At 33.2% G+C, this 23,689-nt stretch overlaps 1 protein-coding gene across 4 annotated transcripts in view; it reads left to right on the top strand.

Moving 5' to 3' along the window:
* The window catches only part of ARHGAP5 (Rho GTPase activating protein 5), a 74,714-nt gene that overhangs the window by 38,434 nt on the left and 12,591 nt on the right, over positions 1-23,689 (top strand). For 2 of the 4 annotated variants that reach the window (XM_079127212.1, XM_079127211.1), the window contains exon 3: positions 2,508-2,655. The exons of 1 other annotated variant lie outside the window; for it this stretch is intronic. In XM_079127212.1, coding sequence (XP_078983338.1) covers positions 2,508-2,655 — 148 coding nt within the window. The remainder of the gene's footprint in view (positions 1-2,507; positions 2,656-23,689) is intronic. One more of the 4 variants, XM_079127213.1, reaches the window with a different exon arrangement.

The following is a 23,689-nucleotide window of genomic DNA, read 5'->3' as shown; positions in this document are numbered from 1 at the left end:
ATGCTATAATTTAAATTTGATTATTACATATTTGAGAAATTTAAAAAAATTTTGCAGATGGTGGTTATGTACACCTGAATGACATATACATTGACTAGGTAAAGAATACCTAACATATCTTTCTCATGAGCATTCCTGTAGGTGAATCCTGTGATTTGCAATTTTCCTGAGAACTTTGAAACTGTCCTGTTAATTTTTTCCCACTTTTGTTTTTTTCATCTGTTTGGATCCTTTAATATTCATTGAGATTTACTGAGTGTAGCACTCACTACATGCCTCTAATTTGATGGTTTACTTCCGTTTGTTTATCTTTCCTAGTACATGGTGAGATCACTATTTTAGAAGAGACCTCAAATTTGGGGACGGGTATTTATTTTTCTTCTTTTTAGGTATACATGGCAGTAGAATGTATTCATATTATACATACATGAAGTGTAACTTCCCATTCTTATGGTTGTACATGATATGGAGTTAAAACACTGGTCATGTATTCATATATAAACATAGGAAAGTTAGGTCCAATTCATTCTACTGTCTTTCCTATTCCTATCCCTCCTCCCTTCCCTTCATTCCCCTTTGTCTGATCCAGTGAACTTCTGTTCCCCCACCCAGTGTGTTAACATTTGCATATCACAGAGAACATTTGGCTTTTCTTTTTTTGGGATTGGCTTTATTTCATTTGTTATGATAGTCTCTAGTTCTGTCCATTTACCGGCAAAAGGTGTAATTTCTTTCTTTATAGCTGAATAATATTCGATCATGTATATATACCATATTTTCTTTATCCATTCATCTGTTGAAGTGCACCTAGGTTGGTTCCATAGCTTCACTATTGTGAATTGAGCTGCTATAAACATTGATGTGGCCACAGCACTATAGTATCTTCTGTTTTGTACCATTGGTCTTCATGTCTGTTTTGGTGCCAGTACCATGACATTTTTGTTACTACAGCTCTAGTATAATTTAAGGTCTGGTATTGTGATGCCTTCTGCTTCACTTTTCTTGCTAAGGATTGCTGTGGCTGTTCTGTAAAAATAAGAGTATTTTTACAAATGAATTTCATGACTGCTTTTTCTATGAAAAATGTCATTAGGATTTTAATAGGAATTGCATTAAATCCATGTAATGCTTTTTAGTAGTGTGGCCATTTTGACAATACTAATTCTTCCTATCCAAGAATATGGGAGATCTTTTCAGCTTCCAAAGTGTTCTTCAGTTTGAGACCTCAAATATTTTTTAGGACCATATGTACTGTTTTCTTTCATAGGTAGTATTCTTGATCTTTGGGTTGTGTTGATGAGCAAATCAAAATCTCTGCCCATATGTTGAGCTTCTATTGTAGCAGAGGATGTCTCCCTCCCACCCCTGAAACAAAGATGATGCATGAATAAATTATATAGTGTTGAGAAGAGAAAATGTAGGATAAGAAGGATTAGAAGTACTGAAGAGGTAGTGGGGAAGACAAGCAGTAGGATTGCAGTTTGTAGTTTTTAGTAGGGTGATCCGTGTAGGCGTCATTGAAGACAAAAGGAACAGCCCATGCAAAAGTCCTAAGGCAAGACCATTCTGGTCAGGTTAAAATAGAAGGAAATTATTTTTTTGTTCTATTTGTAAGCCAGTGGTGATATATGATCAATATGAATACATTACTGATTTATACCAGAGAAAATAAAAATTTTTAGACTGAAAAAGAAACCAGGGCTGTCAGTAAAAGTACTCTTAAGCTCTTCAAATTTCTGAAAACTTTGTCTTCCTATACTTTAGAGATTTTCAACTCTGTGTGCATAATAGAATCATCTTTGAAGATACTTTGTATACCATACTCAAGAAAGACTGAACCAGAATTTCCCCAACATTGATTTCAGACAGTACTTCCTTGGGTTTCTGAGATGAACATTCCTTGGTTAATAATCCATTTCCCCCCCTAATGTTAGATAAAAGTTAAATTCTGAAAAAAATAATTTGTGTTGGTTTTTGCTGTTATGAAAATATACATTTCTTCTGAAAACTATCTTAATATTTAAGACATAGTAGATTGGAAAACATGTTATTGTATAATCAGTAATTGGTAAATTATTCTTAGAAATACAGGTTTATACAAAAACCTCCCTTGGATCTACCTCAAAAGCCAAAATAAAATGAACAGATGACACAAAAACTGAATTGGGCATTGCTTATTCTTCATTTGTTCTTTATATTGGCATTGAAAAATGATCTTCCCTTTCTTTTATTATCTAATCTTTCTCATCTCTCCTTGTCTAGTCTTATTTTCCAAAGAGAACATTTTCTTCTAGTCAGCTAATGTTTTTTCCTGTTCAATTTTTTGCTTCCATTGATCAGGTTGCTACTCCCAGTAGAATGTAATGAGTCCTGTAATGATGGACATTTCAATTGGATATGGCTTGTAAATATTTCCTTTGATCCAAACTGTGTTTACATTGCTTGATGCTAATATTCTGAGGGAGATTAATTTTTAATAGTTTTAACTCAAATATGTTTTTTTATAGCAGAAAAAGAAAACTAAGAACTTCAATCCACCAACGCGTAGAAATTGGGAAAGTAATTACTTTGGGATGCCCCTCCAGGATCTGGTTACAGCTGAGAAGCCCATACCACTGTTTGTTGAAAAATGTGTGGAATTTATTGAAGATACAGGTAGGATAGAAGTATCAAAACAAGATTTGGTTTAAATTTTCACCTGTGCTATCCCAGCAGTTTGTCAAATATTCATGACTTGTTTAAGCTAAATTTTGAAAGAGGTTTATAGTTCTCATTATTAGGATTGATTGTCTTGATTATTAATTCTTAAGATAACCATTTGATATTTGGAAGGAGTTTTGTTGACCAGTAATGTTTTTGTTGGACTTCTCTTGAACCTAGTAAGTGGCTAAGTTGATGCTAAAGCATTAAACTTTATCTTACTTTGAAATTTAGAATAACTTGGTTCTTACACTATCAACACATCATTATTATTTGAATCAATAATTTGGAAGTTTCCAATATTTTAAAATCTAATACTATTTATGTTACCTATCTCATACACAGGCTTTTTTCTTTTAAAACAGGCATAGTTATAGATGTATAAAAGGTAGCTTATTGTGATGTTCCAGTTTATTCAGCAGTTTTGCTTGATGTGATTTATATGGTTTGAGTTGTATTTTTAAGAAATGTATAGTTATCTTTACTATTTTAAAAATAATCTTGCTCTTATGTTTATTTTACCTAATGTAAACTAGAAAAATTGAGCTGGGCTGGTCAGAGGTAGGGTAGCAGAAGATTGTTGTTTTAGAGTATATTTTAAATGAAACCTTAACCTTAACCATGAAACCTTAGTAATTGAATGGACTACAAATTTTAATGGTTTGAAAACATGAGTTAAGTTAGTTTTAATTTTATTTGTTCTTAAGCATCTCCTTTGAAATATGAAGTTTTTTAAAAAAAGCTAGCATACTAGTATCTTATATAAAAAGCATGCTGATTTTGTTCAAACGTACATCTTACCTCTTTAGTCTGATTGTCACCTAAGTTCTGTACATATTGAATTGTCTCTTGAGGAATGGTGACTTTTAAGTTTTAATAAGGGTGCGAAATGTGGGTGATAAACTGTCACCTGCTAGTACTATAGTCTTCTTTCAATTAAGAAGGATTAGTTTATAGAATTGACATGGGATATGCCCTTAATCATTTACTTGTTCCGTGAACAAACACTCGAGAATTGTGTTTCAAGCATTGTGTTTCTACATTTCTGTTCATCTTTAATATAGAAGAAATGCAGATTCTTACAACATTAGATTCCTGCTTTAGATTTAAACAGTTCTCATTTTCTCTAGTAATTAAGCCTTACAGATGTGAGTGAGCAATTGTAAAATACTTTAATGGTTGAAAGATAATAAAATGACGGATTAGCATTTATTTTTGTAAGTTTTTAAAAATCTAATTTCTCGAATAATTTCATAGTAGCAGAGTGATTTGGTTTGAAGAAAATGAATAAATTTTAAGCACAGGGTAGAATGTAGTTCCAGCCCAATTCTTTCTTTTATGGCACTGAGAATTGAACCCAGGGCCTCAGGCATGCTAGGTAAGTGCTCTGCCACTAAGCTATATCCCCAACCCGATAGTCTAATTCTTAACACAACTCCAATTAGTTCAGGTCACCTAACAAGTAATTTATATGTTTAAAACTTTGGTGAAAATATAGTTAGGTACCATATGACCATAAGAATAAAAAAAAAAGATTAAAGCTAGTTCTATTGCTGTTATTTTAGTATAGTGCTTGATTTTTTTATTTTTAATTAATGGTTTTAAATTCTAGTTGCTTAAGAGTTCAGTTTAATACCTCTTGAAATGGACTGTTGCACAGTCTTCTTATTTTTAAGTTCAACATGCAGTAATGGAAATACATTGCAGTTACCCCCTTATTTTAAAATTATATTTTGTTATTTATAGATTCTTAGATGTAGTAACATAAATGAACAGTATTCCTGTTGTAATCATCTCTCTTGTTTAAAAGATTAAACTTTTTGAATAACTTTTAAGAAAGTTTAATGGTAGTTGTAAAAATCAGTTTTGTTGCCATGCGCATGTCTATAATCCCAGCAACTTGGGAGACTGAGCAGGAAGAATTACAGGTTCAAAGCCAGCCTCAGAAACTTAGTGAAACCCTCTCTTAAAATAAAAGATAAAAAGAGCTCTGGGAATGTAGCCCAGTGTCAAAGCATCCCTCGTTTCAATCCCCAGTACACACACACACACACACACACACACACACACACACATGCACAGTTTCATTGATACATTAACATACAATAAATTTCACCAATTTTAATTTATAGTATGAGTTTTGATAACTATATAATAATGTAACCACTACCACAATCAAGATACAGGGAGTTTTCGTTACCCTAAAAAGCATGTAGTCCTTAATGATTGAGTACAACAAATTCACTGTTGAACTTTTCCCCCCTGCTCTGCAGTCCTGGGGCTAGGCAAGTGCTCTACCACTGAACCATACCCCAACCCTATAACTTTTCTCAGATGTTCTTTATTAGGTCGAGAAAGTATTTTAATGTTCCTAGTTTGCGAGAGTTTTTCTCCCAAACGATTCACATGGTTTTTCTGTGTTTTGAGATGATATTTGGGATTTTTAAACTGTATTTATATGGTAAATTATATAAATTGATTTTCAAATGTTAAATTACTGGTGCATTCCTGGGATAAATACCACTTCGTCATAGTGTTTTATTCTTTTTATATATTTCTGGATTCAATTTGCTAAATGTGAAGGATTCAAAGCAGCCTCCATTCTGGTTCTGAAGTAGGCCTACAGAAAAGCAAGGAGGATTTGACCCAGTGCCCTATATATTAAAAGATATTTTGAGAATCATTTTCAGTCCTGGCCTTAGAAACTTTTCTCTTGTACCTGTGCAGTATCCAAAGACACCATGGACATCAGCTCCTAACCAAGGCTCTTGATCTGTGTATCTTTACGTTTATTTGGTACTCTGCCCTACAAATTGTAGCCTTCTTGGCCTTTCTGAAGTCTGTGTCTCTATCTCCTCAACTCTCCACCTGCCTTCACAACCACCTAAATACTTTCCAGCACGAAGTTGTGGGGTTGATAGCTTGACTCATTTTTCTTCATGAATCATATTAAGCTGCCTGTTCTGTGCTAGAAAAATTGGTTTTTTAGATTTTAGTTCTTTACTGTGGGAAGGGCAATTTGTGTAGCAGTTAATCCCTTCATAGTAGAAACAGTGTCCCTGTTTGTATAATAGTACTACTCTATGATAATTGTACTAAGTTCCAATTGAAATGAGCCTTGAAGTATGTAAGTTTAAAGAGGACAAAAAGGGGTTATGGAAGAAATACAAAATAAAGGGAACAATAGGCTTCTTTGAGTAAATAAGACCAATAGTTACGGGGTTGGAAGAGGACTTGAAAATGCCTCTCAGATTACCATATTAGGTGGTATTCTGTTAATGAAAATGGAAGTTGAAATACAAAAAGCAGATTTGATAGTTCATGATAGATTCATATTTTGGACTTGTTAAATCTTAAGTGCCTGTGTAATAGCCCTATGTAAAAAGGCCAAAATTTAGTTGAACAACTATGAAGCTCTGGAAAAGGTTTTGGTCTTTAGATACTGTTTTGGTCATTTTGAGTGTATAGATCTTAATGTAAGTTTATGTTCATAAGATTCAAGGTCAATATTTAAAATGAGAAGGAAAGTTCAAAGTGTTACCAGACTACACCAAAGAAGGTACATCTAAAAATTTGAGAGAAAAAATTTAATAAGAAAGAAGCATGGTTGTTAGTATTAAATGACTTAATGATTTTGTTACATTACTTTTAATTGAGGTGAAATTATATGTGTATAAAATGAACTATTTTAAAAGTGTGCAGCTCTATGGCCTGTAGTACATTTACAATGTTGTGTGACCACCACCTCTTCTAGTCCCAGAATGTTATCATCAAAGAAAATTTTAAACCCATAGTTACTTCTTATTACCCTCTTTCTTCAATTTACCAGTCTGCTGTATGTTTCAATGAATTTACATATTCTGGATATATCATATAAATGGAGGTCATATAACACACGGCTTTTTGTCTTTTTTTTTTTCATTTAACATACTCTTTTTGAGATTAATCTGTATTATAGCATGTATCACTCTTTGGATATATATTGTGTCCATTCATCATCTGGTAGATATCAGGTTGTTTATACCTTTTGGCTATTGTGAATAGTTCTGCTGTAAACATTCATATACATCAATGAAGTGCCTATTTTCAGTTCTTTTGATGTACACCTTAGGAGTGGAATGCTGTATCATATGGTAATTCTGTGTTTAACTTTCTGAGGAACTGTCAGACTATTTTCCAGTGTATGCACCATTTTATAGTCCCCTAGCAATATATGAGGGTTTGAATCTTTCTACGTCATCCTAACATTTGTGTTTCATTTGTGTTTGTTTGTGATGGGAGAGAGAATTCAAGCCATCCTATCCATTTTGATAGAGATTGCATTTAATCTCTAGATAATGTTGTAGTCATTTTAGTGATACTAAGTTTTTCAATCCATGAATGCTTGGTATCTCCATTTATTTATGCCTTCTTTAATTTATTTAACCTTATTAATAGTCTCCAGTGTACAAGTTTTGCCTTCAATAAATTTATTCTTGGATATTTTAGGGGATGGCATTGTTCTTCTAAATTCATTCTAGGAGTGTGTATGCTGGTGTGTGGAATTGTGTGTTGATCCTGTATCCTGCAATTTTATTAAATTATTGTATTAGCTCTATTAAGCATTTTGGTGTGTGTACATTCTTTGGAATTTCTTGTGTGTTTGTGTGTATTTATATATACATACATATATTTGTATTTTTTTGTTCTCTGGTTTAGGGGATAACTTTACTGCTTTCACATTTGACTGCCTTCTATTTCTTTGTCTTGCTTCAGTTGCTCTAGCTTGAATTTCCAGTGCAGTGGTGAATACCTGCTGTGAAACCAAGCATCTTTTATTCCTTTTCTTAGGGGAAAGCTTTCATTCTTTCACCATTGAGTATATTAGTTGTGGGTTTTTCATAACTGCTCCTTATTGTGTTGAGGAAGTTCAGTTCGGTGTTTGTTTTCTGGGGCTCCCATAACAAAGTCCCCTAAACTGGGTAGCTTAGAACAAAAGAAAATTATTCTCACAATTCTGAAGGCTAGAAATGTGTGTCTTTCCAATCTCTGCCTTTGGTATTCTCTCTGTGTGTGTCTGTGTTTTTGTATGGACACAACACAGTGGGTTAAGGATCCACCCTGTGCCACAGTGTGATCTTATCTTGACTAATTATATCTATATTTCCAAATAAAGTCACCCTATTGAGGTATTGGAGACTAAGACTTGAACGTATCTTTTTGGGAGACTCTTCAACTCATAATACCTTTTAATTCCTAGTTTGTTGAGTTGTTTTGTTTGTTTGTTTCTTGTTTGGCTTATTTTTATCATGAAAGAGTGTTTAGTTAAATGATTTTTCTGTGGCAATTGAGATAATTAGTGATTTCTTTTCCTATTGTTACATTGCTTGATTTTTTTTTTTTTTTTTTTAAGTTGAACCACACGTGCATTCCTTCGATAAACCCCACTTGAACATAAGCATACTGGGAAACATAAGCGTACTGGGGAATTTGCTAATATTTTTGAGGGATTTTGCATTTATAGTTATAAGCAATATTGGTGTATTTGTGTTTCTTGTGCTTTAATATTAAAGTAATACAGTGTAGAATGAATTAGAGTGCATTTCCTTTAGAATGACATTTTAATAACAGTGTTCTCTGGTTTTTTAAAAGTGTGCTGTCTTCAGAAAATATTTATTAAGGTATTCCTATGCTACAAACATGTTCACTAAATTTTTTTCTGCATTTTATAGTTTTTCAGTCTCCTGCTTTGTTGTTCGTGTACTTCCTGCTGCTGCTACCTCATTTTGCTTTACTAATTGGCAATTTCTAATCAGCTGTGAATCAGGAAAACACATGGTAGAGTTAGCTTAAGTTGTTCTTTAGGTTAAGTAGAATTTGTGGGAAAACTGAGGTATTTCTCTTATAAATGGATTAATATATTTTAGTGGAAGGTCTTTTTGACATCCTTTTGGTTATGGTTAGTCCTTTTTTTTTCCAGTTATGGACTGGACAATCAGGATGACCAAGTTCCAGAAAGTTGAGCTATTACTCTATTCGCCAGAATTTTTATTTGTGTGTGGATATAGTTAATCTGGAATGATCCACTATTATTACAAATGAATTATAAAGAAATGCAGACTGTCTCTGAAGCTTAACATATTTCTGATAAAAATGACTTGGTAGTATAAATGCTAATGGTGTTATTTATATGTCAGTCTAAAAATTGTTGTTCCAGTACACTAATGATGGAAGAAATAATTGAGTAGATGAATGCATCTGTTTTATTGCTAATGTAAATATAACTCTTAAAGCCTTTTTATTTAAACTTCAGCTTTCCTACTTGCTGTTTGGAAGAACTCCCACTTTTTTTCAACAGTCTGATACTTTTGCACTACACATAACTCGCTTCTTCTGTCTTGCCTTGTCTTGGGTATTTTTTGATCCTCTTTTATGTTCACTTCTTTGCATGCCTGTTCAGCTCCCACCATTTTATTCACTTGATAAAACCTAGATTTTGGTTAAACTGCATTTCCTGTGTATGGGCCACAATAGTGGATCATGACTATAGAAAAACAAATCATGTGTTTCACTTTAAATATATGACCACACATCACAAGTAATCACCCTGTATTTCCCAGTAAATTTGTTCTTTTGTTCCCTTAAAGGATTGCTTATTTTTTTTGAAAAAAATCATTTTAAAATTTGAACCTTGAGAAATGCTACAAGCAAGAATAGTTTGAGCATCTCTATAATCTAGAAGTTTCTAACATTGTATGTACATTTTCATGTTACTTAAATTCTTTGAAGATTCTTAAACAGATTCTTGCAGAATGTTCCTGAATTTTATTTGACTAATTCATGGTCAGTATTATAGATTAGATCTGAAATTTTCCACCAAAGGACTATGTGTTAAAGGCTTAGTCCCCAGTGCAGCAGTGTTCAAAGATGGGGCTTTGGGAAGTGGATCCTGAGTGTACTAACCTCATCAATGGATTAGTCCTCATCAATGGATTAATTGTAATCTGAATGAATTATTGGGAAGTGATAGAATTTGTAGGAGGTGGAACCTAGTTGGAGGGAAGTGGGTACTTGGGGCTGTGTGCCCTTGGTGACTATCTCTATCCACCCCCCCTTGGTGACAATATCTTGTCCCTAGCTCCTTTTCTCTATTTTCTGTCTACCATTAGGTGAATAGCCTTAAGCCTTCCCTTTTGCCATGATTCCCTGTGTCACTGTGGGCCCATAGCAGTGGAGCCTGCTGACCATGATAGGAAATCATGAGCCAAAATCTTTCCTCCTTTAAGTTGTTTTTCTCAGGTTCTTCACACAGTGATGAGAAGCTGATTAGTATAGATTCAAGTTGGACATTTTTGGCTGGTCGTACACAGGGGTGAAATATCCTTCTCTACAAATAACATTAGGAGGCATATAACATCAATTATTAAAAGACTTTTCCAGTTGATTTTGAAATTATAGTCTTTTAATAACCTTAACCCAGTGTCAAATAAGTGGGAAAGATGTTGTCATTTATATCCAAAGTTAATTCAAGTGTGACCTGTTTATCTATACTTGTTCTAACACAAAGGAATTATAAATTAGACCTTAAAGCATTTCTTAAGATTCTTTTAGTAAGACTGTGTCTAGCAACAAATTCCTTAAGGTTTTATGGTGCATTAATTTTGCCTTTTGTGGTTTCTGACTTTGAAACTAACTTTTATGTGTTATTAAGAACTTGTCATCTTGAAGTAACTGGTCTTATAACTGTTCAAAAAGATAAAGCTTGCTGGGCATGGTGGCACATGCCGGTAATCCCAGTGATTTGGGAGACTGAGGCAGAAGGATCACAAGTTCAAAGGCAGCCTCAGCAACTTAGGGAGGGCCTAAGCAACTTAGTAGAACACTATTTCAAAATAAAAAAGGGATGGGAATGTGGCTCAGTGTTTAAGCACCCCCAGATGCAATCCCTGGTACCAAAAAAAAAAAAAGAAAAAAACAAAAACCTAAAGCTATTTGTTTTACCCCATAGCCACTAGAATTTAATCTTCATGAGTATAGAGACCCTTAGCTCCTAAGACAGTGTCTGGCATATAATTAGTCCTTAATAAAGTCTTTTTAAAATGAATAAAGAAATTTTAATAACAGGGTGTCCTTGTGACATTACACACTGATAATTTTTGTCTATATTTTCCAAACTAGAATTACCATTATTGTTTTTTCTTTTCCTGCAAATACAAAGAATGCATTGGAAAAGTTAAGAGAATGATACCATTTGTTGCTGTAAGTGTTGCCCTTTACCACCACCATCCCCAATCCCGATGGAAGTTTGGTTTTTGTATTTCAATATCGAGAGGTTGTGTGAAACTTTTAAGATGTCAGCCTATATATGCCCTCAGAAGGGATTAAGAAGTTTTCAGGCTGGGGTTGTGGCTCAGTGGCAGAGCACTTGCCTAGCATGTGTGAGGCACTGGGTTTGATCCTCAGCACCACATTAAAAAAAAAAAAAAAATTAACAAATAAACTTATTAAAAAAAAAAAAAGTTGTTGTTTAATTTACCAGAGAGGATTCTTATAAATGCCTGAGACTGACTTGACCCAGCTCTGTGTGACTTGATATGATGCCTCTTCCCATGCCTTCATGGGATGTAGCTAAGAACTGATGCAGGCACTATGCCTTTGAACCTCCCAAAATATTATCTAAATACATCTCTTTATAAAGTTAAGGAACCTCAAATGTTTCATTATAGTAATGAAAGTCTGGCTGATGCATTTGTGCTACAGAGACTTTTCATGATTTTATGTTAACTGAATAATTTTATGTTATCGGAATAATTAGATTAACCATTAAGTTATAGTGTTATAAAAGCATGGGTTTTTGAATGGTTTTATGTAGTGTGATAACAGTGGGTGATAAGGTTATACCGAGTTCAAGATGCTCAGTGGTTGTAAGGAAAAAAGACTATTTTTAGGTGAAAGCTATTTCAAATGCTTTGCTTTAAGTTAGATGGATCCATTTGAAATTGCCATTTTTGTGGTTGACAGATGATGTACATGTATACCACATTTTTTTTAAATGTTGAAATTCCTACAGGAAAAGAAATGTAGTGCAAGGCTCAAGAAGCACTAGTCTTTACTCTTTACTCCCCCATTTGGAATACTTATTTTGATAATTAGTAATCAAGTTTTACTGAGAGTTTGTTATTTACATATTAACCTTTAGTGTTATACCTCGGCAGAATACTGTATTTCCCTATACAATCACCACTACCATATAACCATTTCATTGCTTTTTCAGTCCAAAAATTAGTTTATAACCTTCCATCATGTAATTATCACATGGTATAATTCTCTTCATCATGCTGCATAAACGGTAAAGATAGCAGCAACGTTTGTACCAGTGGCATATGGTTGTGCATTTGTCTTCTCTTGAACTGTAAGCCTAAAATTCTCAGCACACATGCAATTGTCAGTATATTTCTGAAAGCCAACTTGCATGTTTTGTGTAAAATGCTGTAGTACTAACAATAAATACATCTTGTCGGAGTGGTACCGAGGATGACTTTTCAGATAATGAACCAGTGATAGCTGCACAGAATCTTCAGACACAAATTTTCTAAGTCCATACTTCACAACACTGTAGTAAAGTTCCTGAAGGGTAATAAATACTTCAGCTGTAATGCAAAAATCAGTAACAACTAATGAGTTGTTGTTTTTTTTTTTTTTTTTTTTTCCAGAACAGAAAAATGTTCTCTTGACTACCACAAGGAAATGTTGTGTGTCAATTTGGACTTTTCAATTTTAAAGTATATTCATGAGTATTACATGCATCCTGATCTTTTACCAAAGCCAGTTCACTAATAAATGATTTTAAAATAATGCCAGCACAATTTTTTAATCAGACTTCACATAATGGTTACACCCCACTTTTAACACTTGGCTTAAATTCTGCAGTAATTATGTGGTGAAATATGGTATATGTGTACTTATATCCATTTTATAGAGCAAGAAACAGAGGCCCAGAGAAATTACATACTTATCCAGAGTCACCAAGTTGTATTCTAGCCCATACACCACTTAGAAGTGATTTTTGATAATCAGAAAGCCCATATACCACTTAAAGGTGGCTTTTGATAATCAGAAGTTTTTAAGAAAAGCAGCTACTACTGTTTCATTTTAACACAGTAGAAAAACAGATGAGTTCATAAAGAATAGAACTAAAAAATCACCTGTGATTTTTTTTTAAAGGTTTTTTCTTACAGATTTACTTAGTATAGAATACATGTTTAAACGATATACATAGGTTTTTTTTAAAAGGGAAAAATAAGCTTACTGTTTTGTAATATTTTTAATACAAAAATAATTTTGTTCTATGTGATTAGGTATCAATCTTTGGAATTATTTTTATGACTGTTTATTATAACCTATTGATAATTATAGTTATTCAGTAACCTCCTAATTTTGGGCACACGTCTCCAAACATTAAATATTCTTGGCAGTTACCCTTGTATATCTATCTATATTTATTTGTATTTTTATTTTCCAGGAAAAATGCCTAAACAAAATTTCTAGGCTTAGCCCCAAGGGATAGCAACCTTGAAGAGAAAGGAAAACATTTAGCACATAAAACAAATGTGAGGCATTTCAAAAGTTTGTTATATATTAAATGGAACAGACTGATGACCTCAGCTTGTTTATCTTGTAACCTTAAGGAAGCCACTTCACCTTTTTAAGGTTGCCTTCTTATCTTTAATAAGTCCTTGTTATTTCAAAGGCAGAATGAAATGATGCATATAATATTTACTTTGTAATTTTAATCATATGTAATGAAAGTAACAGTGAAGTATTTGAAAGCTGTGTTATGTCTCAATGATAAAATTTAGTGACTAGAAAGTAGTGACATATTTTAGTTCAGTAAGCTAAGGTTATAATAATTTGCATCTCTTCCACTCCCCCGCGCCAATTTTTGGTAAATTGAAAAGAGGAAATATTGCCTTTGGTCTTTATTATTCCTGCAGTGACTTTGTGCCTGAAATGTCTAGTGCTAGTGCTAAAAGTTCTTGTTTTGTTGATGTTACTTCATCCCTGTCAGCTTTTTTAGCATGTGAAAATCTCACTTCACTCAATTTGATGTGAAATTCCATTAGTTCCATTAGATCACTAAAAACATTTTTATTCTAATTAATTATGCATTTTGACTCATTGTACACAAATGAAGCACAACTTTTCATTTTTTTGGTTGTACACAATGCAGAGTCACACCATTCATGCAATCATACACATACTAGGGTAATACTAAAAATATTTTTTAAAAAACTTTAAATGTTAATGAAGTCCAGTTCATCTATTTTTTTAATTTTGTTGATCATGCTATTGGTATCATGTATAAGAATCTGTTGCCTAATTCAAAATCATTAAGATTTATCACTGTGTACCTTTTATCTGTTTTTATGGTGTTAGTACTTACACTAATTCTTTATATAGTGAGATAGGGATCTAAATTCATTCTTTTGCATGTTGATATCCAGCTGTCCAAGAACCATTTGTTAAAAAGATTATCCCTTCCTAATTAAGTGGTCTTGACACTGTTAATAAAAATAATTGGCCATAGATGAGTGGACTCACAGTTGTTTTCCACTGATCTATATATGTTAGGTTTTTGCTAGTACCGGTTGAGTATCTCTTACAAAAATTCTTAAGACCAGAGGTGTTTTGGATTTCATATTTTTGATATTTTGGCATTTTTGCATATACGGGATGAGATATCTTGGGGATGGACTCTAAGTCTAAACACAAAATTCGTTTGTTTATATACAACTTAACACAGATAATTTGAAGACAATTTTATATAGAATGTTTTTCTTGTGCCTGTATTTTAACTACAACCCATCACATGAGGTCAGATGTGAAATTTTCCACTTGCAGCATCATGTCAGTGCCCTCAAAACACCAGGTGTTAGCATACAGATTGGGAATGTTCAACCTATAGTAAGTTTTGAAATCATAAAAATGTGGAATCCACCAGTTTGCCCCCACCCACCAACATTCCTTTGGCTAAAGGGTTCCCTACAGTTCAATGAATTTGATGATCTGCTTTTGTTTTTCTGAAAAAACAGTTGGATTTTTTTTTAGAGATTGCATTGAATCTGTGTGTTAGTTTGGGTTATACTACCACTTAATATTTCATCTTCCAAGCCACAAAATGCAGGAAGGCTTTTATTTACATCTTCTTTAGTTGTCTTTCAATACTAATTTGTAGTTTAAAGTATACATGCTTTTATATCTTCTTGGTCAAATTTATTCCTCAGTATTTTGTTCTTTTGGATGCTTTATCTGGAGTTATTTATCTTGATTTCATCTTCAGACTGCCCACTAATAATGTAAAAGAGTACAACTGATTTTTATATTGATCTTGTATCCTGCAACTTTGCTGAATTCTTGAATTAAACGTACTAGTATTTTTGTGAATTCTTTAGAATTTCCTTTTGCAAGTCATGTTATATGTAAATAGGAATCATTTTTACTTTATTCCTTTACGAGATAAATGTCCTTGGTTTCTTTTCCTGTCCATTTCTTCAGGTGAGAACTCCAGGGTAGAATTTCATGGAAACAGCAGAACAGACATATTTGTCCTGTTCTTGACCTTAGAAGTTTTCATTCTATCACCATATTTTATTACAGCTGACATGAATGTGATACTGGCTGTGGATTTTTCATAAACAGCTTTTATCATATTGAAAAAGACCCCTTCAATTCCTAGTCTAAATATTTTTTTTTATCACAAAAGGGTATTAAGTTATATCACATGCTTTTTCTCTTATTAATTGAAATGATCATGTAGTTTCCTCCCCCACCCCCTTTATTCTGTTAATGTGGTCTGTTACATTAATTGATTTCCAAAAGTTGAACTTGCCTTCCTTGGATAAATCCTACTTGATCATGATGTCTAATCTTCATAATATGCTGCTTGATTTGTTTTAGTAGTAGTCTGTTGAACAGTTGCATAATACTTGTAGGGTATATGGGGCTATAGTTTTCTTCTCTGGTGGTTTAACTGGCTTTGGTATTAGGGTAATGTTGGCCTTTTAACATGAGCTAGAAAGTTTTCTTTTTAACAATTTGAGATCAATTATTAATAGTTCTTTTAAGGATTTGATCTAATTTATCAGTGAAGCCAGTGGTTCTGAGCTTTGCTTTGTTCCAGTTTTTTAATCACAGCATCAACCTCATTATTTCTATTTGTGGGTTAGTTGAGGCTTTTTATTTGTTCTTGAACCAGTTTTGGTAATTTTTATGTTTCCAAAAATTTGCCCGTTTTATTTAGTTTATCTAATTTATTGACTTACAGTGGTTCACAATACTCTTTTTAACCTTTTTATTTCTGTGTTTTCAGTAGTAATATCACTGCTTTCATTTGATTTTAGAAATAGGAGTCTCCCCCCACCAACCCTATCTTTTTCCTCAACCAGTTTTTGGAGATGTTGATTCTGTTGCTTTTCTGCTTCGTATTTTGTTTATTCTGATTTATACACCTTCATTTTGCTAGCTTTGGGTTTAGCTTGCTCTCTTTTTTTTAGTTCCTTAAAATTAACTTAATGTTAAAGTCAAGTTTTTGTTAGTCTGTGTTGTGCTGGGGATTGAACACAGGGCAACATACATGCTAAGCACGCATTCTACTGAGCTACAACTCCAGCCTGAGATATTTTTTAATGTAAATGTTTACAGCTACAGAATTTCTCTCAACACTGCTATTGCCTGATTCCATAGGTTTTCCTTTTTATTCATCTTAAGAGTATTTTTTTCTTGGTTTCTTTTTCATTTGAACAGTATTTATTATGTGACTAAAAAATGCTTGATGAGGGGCTTTGTTGAATAGCTGATTTTTTTAGTTTCTGAAGTATGTTTACGTGGCACTGCAGCTTTTGTTAGTAGTATAAAATCCTAAAAACTAAGGGTGGCTTCAACAGTTTTTTCTGATTTCATTTGTAATCTCTTCTTTGATCCATTGGCTCTGTAAGATAGTGTTAACTTCCATGTTTGTGAAATTTTTATTACTGATTTATAATTTCATATTTTTGTGATCAAAGAACATACTCTGTATTGTTTCAGACCTTTTAAGTTTATTTAGACTTGATTTGTGATCTAATGTGTGGTTTGTCCTAGAGAATGTTTCCTGTGCACTTGAAGAGAATGCATATTGCGCTGTTGTTGTGTTTTTTTTTTTTTTTTTTTTGGTAACCAAAGGAAAAACATTTAATGTGCAATTTGTATACAAGCTATATAAGTAAAAGTAATACAGATGCATTTTCATATTCAGTTGGTGAAAGATCGTTCTTCATAAAAACTCAACGATGAGCTTCAGTGACCTATAGTCATTGGCAGAAAGCTAATAAAAAACTATAATGGATAGCAAATGTTCACAAAGACCTGATCTGGGTGAATCTACTGACCAACTTTAACATAACAAAAAAAGACAATCAGGTATCATGTGCCATCTGATGAGATGTGAGCAGAAGCATTCTTCAGATATCAAACAATCCTGTCCAGCCTCTACAACTGCATAGGAAAACCAGGAGCTGGGATTGATAGGTCACATTAGATCACAAATCAAGTTTAAATAAACTTAAAAGGTCTGAAATAATACAGAGTATGTTCTTTGATCACAAAAATATGAAATTCATATATATGAATGATATATATGAATTACATATCATTCTCCACTTATCAGGGAAAAAATTCGGTCTTTGGTTTTTTGTGCTCAGCTTATTTCACTTAGCATGATATTCTCCAGTCCCATCCATTTATTTGCAAATGCCATAATAATATTATTCTTTGTGACTGAATAATATTCCATTGTATATATATACCACAGTTTCTTTATCCCTTCATCTGTTGAAGGGTATATAGGTTGGTTCCACAATCTAGCTATTGTGAACTGAGCTGCTGTAAACATTGATGTGACTGTGTTACTGTAGTATGCTAATTTTAAGTCCTTTGGGTATAAACCGAGGAGTGGGATAACTGGGTTAAAAGGTGGGTCCATTCCAAGTTTTCTGAAGATTCTCCACACTGCTTTCCAGAGCGGCTGCTCCAGTTTGCAACTCTACCAGGAATGTATGCATGTGTACCTTTTTGCCCACATCCACGCCAAATTATTGTTTGTGTTCTTGATAATAGCCATTCTAATTAAAGTAAGATGAAATCTTGAGTTGTTTTAATTTGCATTTCTCTAATTATTAGAGATGTTGAACACTTTTTCATATATTTTTTTGCCTGTATGTCTTCTGTAAAGTGTCTGTCCAGTTCCTTAGCCCATTTATTGATTGAGTTTGTATTTTTGGTGTACAGTTTTGTAAGTTCTTTATAAATTTTGGAGATAAGTGCTCTATCTGAATTATGTGTGGAAAAGATTTTCTCCCACTTTGTAGGCTCTCTCTTCATGTTCTTGATTGTATCCTTTGCTGAGAAAAAGCTTTTTAGTTTTAGTCCATCCCATTTATTGATTCTTGCTTTGATTTCTTGTGCTTAAGGAGTCTAGTTGAGGAAGTCTGATCCTAAGCCAACATGATGAAGATTCAGGCCTACTTTTTCTTCGATTAGGTGCAGGGTCTCTGGTCTAATTCCTAAAGTCATTGATCCATTTTGAGTTGAGTTTTGTGCAGGTGAGAGAGAGGTTTAATTTCATTTTACAAAAATATGGAACACTTCACGAATTTGCATGTCATCCTTGTGCAGGAGCCATGCTAATCTTCTCTGTATTGTTCCAATTTTAGTATATGTGCTGCTGAAGCAAGCACTACTGTGCTGTTGTTGGGTGAAGTTTTCAGTGTATTTGGTCTAGTCAGTTTTTTGTGTTACTCAAGTTTTCCATTTCCTTGGTGATCTTTGTGTAGTTGTTTTATTCACTATCGCAGTATACTATTAAGTTGAACTTTGGATCTCTTCATTTTTGCTTCACATAATATAGAACACTAAGTATGTATGTTTATAATTAATATCTTCTTGGATTCCCTGTTAAGGGATAATGTCATTCTGTATCAGTTTTTGTCTTAAAGTCTACTTTTTCTTACATATTTTAGTTGTAGGTAGACAAAATACCTTAATTTTATTTTTATGTGGTGCTGAGGATTGAACCCAAAGCCTCGCGAGTGCTAAGCAAGCACTCTACCACTGAGCCACAACCCCAGTCCCTTAAAGTCTACTTTTTCTGATACTAGAATAGCCACCACTGTTGTCATTTTGTTATTATTTGCATGGAATATATTTTCCACCCATTCACTTATTTGTAGTTTGGTATATTGTCCAGGCTGGCTGGCCTCAAACGCTGGCCTAAGCAATCCTCCTGCTTCAGCCTTCCAAGTAGCTGGGACTGCAGGCACTTGCCACCATCCCGAGCCTTCCAAACTTTTATATTTAACATATTGGTGTCTTTGATTCTGTAATGAGTATCTTGTAGACTGCATGTAAACTAAAAATATGAATCACTTTTGTACTTTGTCCATTCTACCAATCTCGTCTTAGTAAAGACAGAGTTTAGTTTCTTAATCATAACCCTGGGGATTAGAATTAATATTTTAACTTTTTAATGATTGTTTTAATTAAACTCAGTTTAGTTACAAAAGTATACAAAACTCCTGTTCCTTTGCAACTCTCTCTCTGACCCCTTAATGTTATTTTCACAAATTGCATCTTTATATATTATGTACCTGTTAACATAAATTTGTAATTATCATTTTTTACATTCATTTTTCAAGTCATATCACAACAAAATATCATAAATCAAAAAATGAATTAATATTACTGGCTTATATGCTTATCTTTCTTTACCTCTTTTTTTTAAATTTTTTTTTGGATTTTGTATAAGATTGAAATTACAACTCTTCATTGTAGTTTAGAGGACTTCTTTCTACTAGTGACGAACTCTCTCAGTTCTTTTTCTCTGAAAATGTTTTAATTTCTCTTTCAGTTTTGAAGTTTTTCCAGGTAGAAGAATTTTTGGTAGGTATTTTTTGTTTTCTTTTAGCACCTTAAATATATCCTCCCATTGCCTTCTGACTTCCATCATTTCCAAAAATAAATAGGAATAGCAGTGTTGCTCAAGATTGCTTGTATGTGACAGCCTTTTCTCTCTTGTATATTCATTCTTTTCTTTTTGCTTCTTAGACTGGATGATCTCAGTTCACCAAGCTTTGATTCTTTGTTCTGCCTGCTCAGATATGCTGTTGAACCTCTGTAGTGATTTTTTCATTTCATTTATAGTACTTTTCATCTTCAGAATTTCTTTTTGGGGACTTTAAAAAAAATAATTTGTGACTTTATTGGTGTTCTCTGTTCATTGAATGATCTCTGGGTTTCATTTTTGTGAATTTTTAAAACAGTTGATTTAAAGTCTTTGGTAAGTGCAGTGGTTGGACTTCCAAATGAACATTTTTATTAATTTCTTCTTTTTCCCTTGCAATGGACAGTACTTTGCGTGCCTCCTAATTTTGAGTGTAAATAAGTTGTTTTGAGCCTTATAATATGGCAACTTTGGAAATCAGATTCTTCCCCCTCACTGATTTTCGCTACTTGTTGGTTATGTTTGCTTGTTTAGCAGCTTCTCAAGATTATTGTTGTAAAGTCTGAATTCTTTATTATTTGTTGCCACTGAAATCTCTTCCATTAGTTGAGCATTTTGATAGTTTCTTTAAATGCCTGGAGCCACAAGAAAGAAAATACTAAGCCTTGTGATTGAAACAAAGGCAAGCCCGTGTACTCTCGAGGCCACTGGACAGGTTAAAATCCACAACCAAGGTTCTTTCTGAATAAGATCCTTATTGCTTCCTCTGGCGCTTACAGCCTACACTTGGCTCATGGTTGTTACCATTCTGGGGTATGAAAGATGATAAATGGGTAATTTAAAGCTTCATGCTTCATTCTTCACCAAGACTTCCTGTGGTTGTTGGGTTATTTTAACTAGATTCTAGAGTTCTGCAGAAGATAATTGTAAATCTTTTGGCCACTCACAAATAATTTTTGTGAAAGGACTGGGCTTAGGAATTCCCTTCATCACTTCTGATGGTGTTACTCCACAAGAAGGTATTATTGTACTATATAGATTATTTATACGTCTTGTTTCTACTCCATCCTTCGTATTTCAACCTGAAAATACACAGAAATAGGCAATGAGTATGTTAGCAACTCAAATAGAACTTAGATTACTTTAAATCTTCAGTTATCTATAATATTGTGATGTACTCATGAGCTGATGACCTTAGTTAATGACCTTTCCAAATGAATTTTTTAAATGATATTTGGTTAAAGGTAATATAAATTTTCAAACTTTTATATTTAATTTTGGAATATTGGGATACAGTGTTGATCCCCTTATTGATTAGCTGCTCAGGATAGAAACTTTGGGTGATTTAAGTCCAACTAAAATTTGAGTAGTTCATATCTAAATAATTTGATTTTTTTTGTTTTTTCAAGTCAGTTTTATTAATGAGGACAAGGCAAGATTTTAACATGGAGATTAAATACCTTATACTATTCATTGAACAAATACCACTAATCTTTTATCACTATGTAAGAATTTCTTCCAATTGAGATTATTGATGTTTGGGGGCATTTAAGTCTTTGTCATTTGAGTTTGTCTTGTGCCTTCTGGGATGTTTGGCAACATCCCTGGTACCTGCCTACTAGATGATAGTAGCTCCCCTCCTCCAGTTTTGACAACCAAAAATACCTCTAGGCGTTACCAAGTATTTCCTGAGGTGTAATATGTCACCCAGCTGCAGACAACTAAGAATGAACCAGAGGACTCTGAGAAGGACACTGCTATTCTCTTTAAGACTTCACTGCTCAGTAGAAGAATGTGTTCTATTTTAGTACAATCCAGAAAGTATTAAGTAGTAAAGAATTATAGATAAAGTGCTATCAGAATGTAAGGAAGAAAAATAGCTTCTAATTGGCATTGGGAAAGAAGTCAATGAGGTAGGTGTTTTAGCTGGGTTCCGAAGACCTGGAATAAGGAGAATTAATTTCATGAAAGAATTTATTCACAAAGGCAGGACAAATTTTATCTAGAGAACGAAGTTATAGGTTGTTTGGGGGTAGCACATAGGTAATATAAATGAAAGAAGTAGAAGGAAAACAGTACGTTGAAACTAGACTTCAAAAGAACTAGGCATTAAGTCAGTAGGCATTGGGGAGATTTTATGTTCTTGAGAGAAATATTTCCTGTCTGGTATTAGAATGCCTGAAACAGAAAAATATAAAATATTAGCCATTTTTCCTTTTTTTTTTTTTTTTTTTTTTTTTAACTATTAGAGATACAACTACTAGCAGATAACATAAGACACTTTTATAAGAAATTGGCTTAAGTGATTATGCAGTTTTGTTTAGGTAAGTCCAGAATCAGAAGGTGAGTGATCAGGAAATGCAGACTGGCAACTCTTAAGGAAAGAACTAATACTTTTATCCACAGCTGGAGTTCTTCCTGAGGGAAACTTACTTTTGTTCTTAATGCTTTTTAACTGATAAAATCAGGCCTACCCATATTATCGGTGATGATCTCAACTGATTATAGATGTTGATCACAACAAAAGACCTTCATAGCAAAATCTAATTCATGTTTGATTGAATAACTGGCTATTATGCCTAGAAAAGTTCACACACAGAACTAAGCATTATATTATCTATAATTAGCAAAGTATGTTAAAAATAAGCATATTTTAGTTTATTTTATAAATGGATCAATGAACTGCCCAGTTTGAAACTAAATTGTTTGGATTTCTAGCAGTTCTCAGATAAGAACTGAGTATAAAACTTGAGTAACATTTTTTGTAACTTGTTTTCTATAATTTCATGCTCATAGAAAGTTGCAGTGCTAACATAAGAAGTTCCCATATATTTTTATTTTGCCCCATTGCTATATACATATGTGTACATTCCATCTATTTGAGAATTAAGTTTAAGACATCAGGCTCTTTATTCCACTGTGTAAGTTTTTTTCCTGAATACTCTTGTACAAAACCACAGTAATGAATATGTATTTGCATTCTTTACATCTGTATCTTTTATGTATATTAAAAACTGAGTTTATGCTAATATCTCCAATTTTGATAAAACACCACAAAGTACGTTTTAATTCTCATTTCCCCTTTTTTATTAGTTGTTTTAGCCATTGACAAATGCTAGGTTACTTATTGTCCCACAAGTCCCTGAAGTCTTATTTTTCTTAGTCTGATTTTTTTCTGTTATTTAGATTGGTAATCTGTGTTGATGAATCTTCAAGTTCATTTATTTTCTTTGTCATCTCTGTCCTGCTCTTAAGCCCATTCCAGTGAGTTTTTTTTTTTTCTTTTACTGTCTTTGTTCTGAATTTGCCATTTAGTTCTTCTTTTTACCTTGTTTCTTTACTGAAACTCTTTTTTCATGTTTCCAGTGTGTTCACAATTATTCGTTGAAGTATTTTATGATGGTTACCCTAAAATCCACGTCATATAATAATAGAATAATAGAGATTTTTCTTGGGTTTTCATATAATGAGTAATTTTTGTGTTATTATTATATCTTGGTCATTTTGGATATTATGAGACTTTGGATCTTATTTAAATCTTCTATTTTAGCAGGCCCTACACTGAATTCAGCAGGGGAAAAACCTGTTAGGTGTTGAAAGTTCCAGGTCTCCACTTTGTATCCCTTACCCATGATGGGGAAGATAGGGCCTCTAGGACCTCTGGGTGTAAGTTTAGGCTCTCCATTCAGCCTCTACTGACTCTGAAGGAAGATAAGGAACTCCTTGTTATGAATGATCAAGGGTGAAAGTCTGTAGTCTCCCCAGTAGACCTCCACTGATTGACAAGGGTAAAGAGAATGATCTCATAATGTTTGCTTCAGAATGGGACCATTAATGTCAAAAAGATTTTGTCTTGTTCTTCTGTACCTTTCCAGATTTTTTTTTTTTTTTTTTTTTAACTAGAAAGAGCAAGCTTTTCTTGTTGGTGTGTTTTGTTGTTGTTGTTGTTATTTGTTTTTAATTGTTGTTTAGTTT

This window comes from Sciurus vulgaris, assembly GCF_902686455.1.
Source record: "Sciurus vulgaris genome assembly, chromosome: 2".
Taxonomy (NCBI): Eukaryota; Metazoa; Chordata; class Mammalia; order Rodentia; family Sciuridae; genus Sciurus; species Sciurus vulgaris.
Note: the sequence above shows the minus strand (reverse complement) of the source record. Positions and strands in the feature narration are given on the sequence as shown.